General features: G+C 46.2%; 1 protein-coding gene across 1 annotated transcript in view; it reads left to right on the top strand.

The window, feature by feature from the left end:
- Nucleotides 1-831: 831 nt before the first annotated feature.
- The window catches only part of CUNH8orf48 (chromosome unknown C8orf48 homolog), a 12115-nt gene continuing 6840 nt past the window's right edge, over nt 832-6106 (top strand). Inside the window, exons 1-2 of the mRNA XM_031063385.1 lie at nt 832-1068; nt 1587-1730. Coding sequence (XP_030919245.1) covers nt 837-1068; nt 1587-1730 — 376 coding nt within the window. The 5' untranslated portion in view covers nt 832-836. The remainder of the gene's footprint in view (nt 1069-1586; nt 1731-6106) is intronic.

Below are 6106 nucleotides of genomic sequence, written 5' to 3'. Positions count from 1 at the left end.
GGCTCCCGGAGCCGGTGAGGGGCGGGCACGGCCCCGGCTGGGGGAGCTGCCGGGCACGGAGCCGCTCCAGGGCTGGAGCCCGGCTGGGAGAACTGAGGGAGAGAATCCAGGGAGAGCTCAGAGCCCTGCCAGGGCCTGAAGGGGCTCCAGGAGAGCTGGAGAGGGACTGGGGACAAGGGATGGAGGGACAGGACACAGGGAATGGCTCCCACTGCCAGAGGGCAGGGCTGGATGGGATATTGGGAATTGGGAATTGTTCCCTGGCAGGGTGGGCAGGCCCTGGCACAGGTGCCCACCCTGGATCCCTGGCAGTGCCCAAGGCTGGGCTGGACAGTGGGGCTGGGAGCAGCCTGGGATGGTGAAAGGCTTTTTCCCCACTATCTCATTTAACCATACTCTCCTTCCATTTCAGCTCATTCCTCCTTGTTTTGACACTTCCTGCTGTTAAACAATCTTACCTACCTGTAAATAGTCTTACCTTTTCTTTCCTGTAAGTTCCTTTTAGATACTAGAAAGGGGGAAATTTACATTTTATTTTTTTAATGAAGAATTTTATTCAAGCATTACTGTAATCCACACAGATTTGCAAAGAATGCTGCTCAGATTTCACAGCTAATGTTCAGTGCTAGTTGGTTCTGTACATTTCCCCTGTGGATCTGAGTGTGTGCTGCTCTAATCCCTGCTTTGGCTTGATCACGACTCAGTTGTGATTTTACCCACCTGTTGTGGTTAAATCTGGTGTGATGTGGCTGTAACATCCCAAAGTATGTCCCATGATGCTGTGAGCAATCCTGTGAAACTGATTTTGTTTCTGTTTTTATTTGCAGTGCTGTCCCATGGCAGCTGCCCCAGCAGAGAGCTCCAGGAGCCATGGGAAGGGGCTGGAGTGGAGCCAGAGTCACAGCAGCTCTGCCTTGGACTATTCAGGAGACACCTTTGAGTCCTTCAGTGAGGAGGAGGAGGAGAGTGAAGCACCTGGATCCTGGTGTTCCACAGAGGCTTTGGAGGGGGCAGCTGTGTCAGAGGCTTTGGAAAGCTCAGCATCACTGGCAGGGCAAAGCGCTGCAGGTATGCAGAGCTCTCCCTGCTTGAGGCCTGCCTTCCACAGCTCCAGTCAGTGCAGTGGGGACTTGAATCAGGAAAAATAAACATGTGAAAACTGCATGAAGTGTCCTTGCTGTGCAAAGTGCCCACCAGATCCACGCTTCAGACAGCTCCACGGGAAGGACTTGGCCATGGAAATCCTTCCTTAGTAATCTTATGATGCTGAAATTCTGCTGGCACCTTAAAAAACAATTCTCCAAGCTACTTTTTACCATGTGTGAAAAGTAGCTGGGCCATAAAATAATTTTTCCGTGGGATAGTTCCATGATTTGAAATACTGAAGAGGGCTGAGCAGGACCTTAAAGCTGCAGCAGAAGAGGGATAAAGCAGAAGCTGAAATCTGTGGCCTCATCTGTGTATTGCTGTGGCTCAGGGCTTCTCCTCCCTAGCAGGGAGAACTGGCACATTCAAGTGGAGGATTATTTGCCTCCCACTTTGCTTTCCTCACAATGTGTGTTCAAAGTTGCCTTTTTTCCTTGCAGAGGAGGAGTTTGAAGCAGTGGATCCTGCAGCTGTGGAAAGAGCAGCCATAGGAAAATGGATTGATGCCATGGGAAAATGGATTGATCTGAAAAATAAAGACACTGGGATTAGGCCAGACAAATCTGTCATCAGAACTCCTGCTGGTGAGTTGGGTAACTTCAGCAGAGCCTGTAACTGTTTCTTTTGGAAGGAGATGTAAACTTGACTTAAATTTTATACACAGGCTATTAAGTTAAGCCAGGTAATTAGCCTGGCTTAATTAGCCAAGTAATTAAGTGCAAAGTTTCTCTTTTATGCTTTCTTGGAGAGCAGTTTGTCTCCCATATCACACATGGCTTTGATGCTCCCCCCATGTAGTGACCTTATGCTGGTGATGCATTTCCACAAAACCTGGAAAAGTACATTGAAAAATGTCCCCATGTTGGACATTTATTTGTTTGATTTCATTTAGGTTTTTTCCCTCCAGCTGTAGAGGTACAAGGAAATTTGGGCATTTTTCCCTCCAAAATAAACATGACCTCAGAATTTATTGTGTGAAACGGGTTTTCCACCTTGTTAATCAACAGTATTGATAATTAAATTATTTGTTTGCCCTGTTTTAGTTCCTTTCCCAAGCTGAGGGAGGCAGCAGGGCACCAATTTTGGCAGGAACAATGGAGCAGCTTTACCCAAATAATGATGGAGTGCAGGGAGGAGGAGGAGGAGAAGGGAAAGGAGGAAGGAAGGATCCATTTCCATGTACCAGTTACGCAAGGAACTGTGAGAGCAGATGGTGGGATGCAAGCCCTGCTAAAGTCTGTCAAAAAGTGGGTCAGAGATGCTATTTTTAATTAAGAAAAAAGAGCAAGAAAGCTGTAACTGAGCAAAAAATAATGGGAGCAGACGGGGAACCTTCCTCAGTCTACATGTAGATGGGAGGTGAGCACACTTGGAGTTTTGTAGGTCACTGTAGGACAGTGATCCTCCTGCCTGGGCCCTTCGTGGCGTGGGATTCGTGTACCAGCATCCTCAGAGACCCATCTGTCCTAAAGGAGCAGCACCTCAGGGCACTGCCAGGCTGCTCTGAGTTGCAGAGCTCCTTCCCCACGGTGTCAGTGCTGGGGGCTCCTGACTCATCTCCTGCATTCCTCTGCTCTGCAGTCAGGGGAGTGTGGAGCAGTTCATCCTGGCCTGCTCCTCCAGGAGAATCTTCCCAAAATACACCAGAGCCCTGTGACTGATTCCTGGAGACAGAGAACGGGACCTGGTGGGTTCAGAGGCACTGAAGGGAGGATGAGCCACAGCTGAAGAGGGTTTTATTCATAGAAGCCCTTGCAGATCCCTGCAGCTCCTCACCAGGGAATGCTGTGCCTTTGGCTGGGGGATGCTGATGGCAGGGAGAGTCAGAGAGAGCACTGAGGCTGGAGCAGCAGGTCCTGTTCCATGACCTTGGGCAGATGGATGCAGAGCTGGCATGTCCTTGCTGCTCCTGTCACTTGTCCCTGTGGCAGCCTCAGGTACATTGGTGCTTCCAATGATCCATGTGAAGAACACAAAATATGGTTCATGCTTTTATTTGATGCAAACATAGCATACCCAGCCATGCTATCCCCAAATCAATCATAATTAGCCATGCACTGCATTTTTTTATTGCAGAATATTTCCATGAAATAAGCACAGCAACTTTTGTCTTCTGATATCTATAAATGCTTCTCTTGGACTTAATCCTTCAGCACTTGGTATCCCCCAACTCTTGTATTGTTTTAGCAGCTTGGAGATGTTTTTTTAGTGCAGCAGATGAGCTCACCTGGAAGTGGATTGCTGCACTGTGAGTCCCCTCAGAACACTCAGCTCAGTGAATCACTGAGCACACAGGGTACTCTGAATTGGGGTTTGTTTTATTGCCTCAAGACTTCCCTTCTCATCTTACTGCTAATAGGGTTAAATGTGATGGGGGAAGCAAAAGGTTCTGGTTTGCCTGTAGGAACACTCTGGAATGTCATTTTTATTTTTCATGGTTTTCTTTGTGGGCTGAAAGAAGGAAAACACACTGGCCTCAGGTGAAGTGAGAAATTTTCATCAGAGTTCTTTGTCCCTGCACCCCAGTGTGGTAGCATGAGCTGTTATTAGGCAAATGCATCACAACGTGAGTGTAAATCCTCAGTTCCACAGAGATTGCTCCATGTTAGTCATCTTTAAAATGTACTCAGGAAAAGGCAATTCTTCAGCTTGGCTGTATCTGAGAATTCAGGTGGGGCTCTTTAACCCCCTGGCTGGTGCTGTGCTCACAAGCTGCCTCTCACTTTTGTGTCTCCATGAAATGCTTTGCCTGTTTTTCTGCACTGTTCCTGTAATTGCTCCCTGGAGGGTGGGGATGCCCTGGCAGAGGCTGCCCAGAGAAGCTGGAGCTGCCCCATCCCTGGGATGTCCAATGCCAGGTTGGACAGGGCTTGGAGCAGCCTGGGACAGTGGGATGTGTCCCAGTGTGGCACTGGATGGGCTTTAAGGTCCTTCCAACCCAGGCTGCTGTGTGACTCTGGGATGATTCACTGTGCTGGAGGAGTTTTACTCACTTTAAATTCCTACTTGTGATGAACAGCCTGACATTTCAGCCTGTTTCTCTGTCCTGTGTTACCTGCAGGGGTCTTTCTCGTGTTCTTTGCTGGCCAGGCTGTCAACATGTTCATCTGAACTGTAAAATCAATCTAGGTTGTTATGAAGACACAATCTGGAGCTGCAGATGTAAAACCTTACTGAAGAGCAGTTATTGATTATTGCCTTTCACAATTTCTTTTTACCTTCTTTAAAACAGAATATTGGTAGGGAATAATAACAACAAAATGCTTGCCAATTTTCCTATTAAATCAAAGTTAGACATCAAAGGAAAAGGAAACTCATAAATATTTTCTTCTTTTACTCCCTCCTGGTGGATTTCAAATGTCACACTTAAGGCTGGAGTTAGAGCCTACATAGATCACTGAAAAAACCTACAAAACCTACACAGGTCACTGAGTTCCACCCCCCTCAGCAGGGTTTGGGCTGCAGACATGAGGATTAGCTGGTCTCTCCTGGGCTGCTGGAATCACAGCAGCTTCCTGCACTTTGTGGGGCTTTGGTGCCTAAATGTTGCACATTTGGTGACCTTCCTGATGCTGTGCTGCTGTCACTTGGGCTGCTCTTGTCACCTGCTCTGCCTTAACTCCTCTGCAGTGAAGAGAGAGAACACTGGATTTGGAGTGACAAACATCAGGAAAATGTCCTTGTGGAGCAGCCATTGGCACTGGCAGGGATTCTGTGCACTGCCCTTAGATCTGCCAGCCCAGCTGGAGAAGGAGCATTGCAGCAGGTCTGGATGACACATGGAAAAGAGGGAATCTGTGAGAGACATGGAATAAACCCAACCCCAGAGCAAGAGCTGAGATCCCCTGGGCAGGTGAACCTCCCACACCTGGGGGAGATCGGAATGTGCAAATACTTCAGTTAAAAGACAAACTTTCCTCAACATTTTTGGGGTTTCTTTCAGAAAAATTCTAGTCCTTGATCCCTAATTTATATTCTTTCTGAACTTCCTGTTAAGCGTGAGTTAATATGAAGGAATAACTCCAGCACTGAGTCGTGCAGTGAGGTTTAAAAATTGCTGTTCCCTTTGCCAGTGTTTCTTCTGAAGTCTGGAGGTGCAGATGAGCAGATGGGTGGGTGTGTGGCAGCACAGGATTTATGCATTATTAGAAACCAATTCTTAATAAAATTGCACTTGTGGATGTCAGAAGAACCTTAAGTGAGTTATTCAGGCTGGTATTAAACTGTCACTAAATGCTCAGTGGACCTGATGTGTTTTACTTCTCCCTTTGAGTACTCAAATGCTTTTGTTCTGGGTTTTTTCCCCCCTCACAATGGTAACTTTTTAATCTTTTTATTCATTCTATGTTCAGCATAAGTGAACCTGCCAGGAATATTTTATTAGTGTGATTAAACCCAGTAGTGGCACATGATTTCCACTTTTTTACACAGTTCTTGTAAGGAAAATCACCTGATGACTGAAATGGAGGTTTCCACTCAGATATTTATGATGCTCCCTCAGATTTTTTTAAAATTAAATTTCATTTTAAGGTGTTGCTAATTCTTATTTATGTGTCTATAAATTGTCCTTCCTTTTAATCATTTTGATACATCATCTTCTTAGGAGGAGTAAATTGCTCTGTGATGCTCAATTCTGAACTTAAACATATTTTCCATGTTGTCAATGAAGCCACAAAATTCCTGCTTTTAGTTTTAATTATGGATTCCCTTATCCTTTAGAAACACTGGATTTCTGAGGAGATGCTCAGTTTCTTTGCAGAATTCCACAGCTGTGTCCTGTGCACTCAGGACTAAATAAATCCCAGGGAGTTTGGGGGAAGTTTTATATTCCAGTTGTTCAGTATTCTGAGGATTTCTGTTGTGGGACTGGAATGCCAAGTGCCTGTCTGGAAATTGAATTTAATCCTGAAAAGACAGAATGTGGAGGGGTTGTTCAAATGATACAATCCAAGCTCCCAGC

Source organism: Geospiza fortis, unplaced genomic scaffold, assembly GCF_000277835.1.
Source record: "Geospiza fortis unplaced genomic scaffold, GeoFor_1.0 scaffold117, whole genome shotgun sequence".
NCBI classification, from domain to species: domain Eukaryota; kingdom Metazoa; phylum Chordata; class Aves; order Passeriformes; family Thraupidae; genus Geospiza; species Geospiza fortis.
The sequence above is the reverse complement of the archived record's forward strand: the minus strand, read 5'-3'. Positions and strand labels throughout refer to the sequence as shown.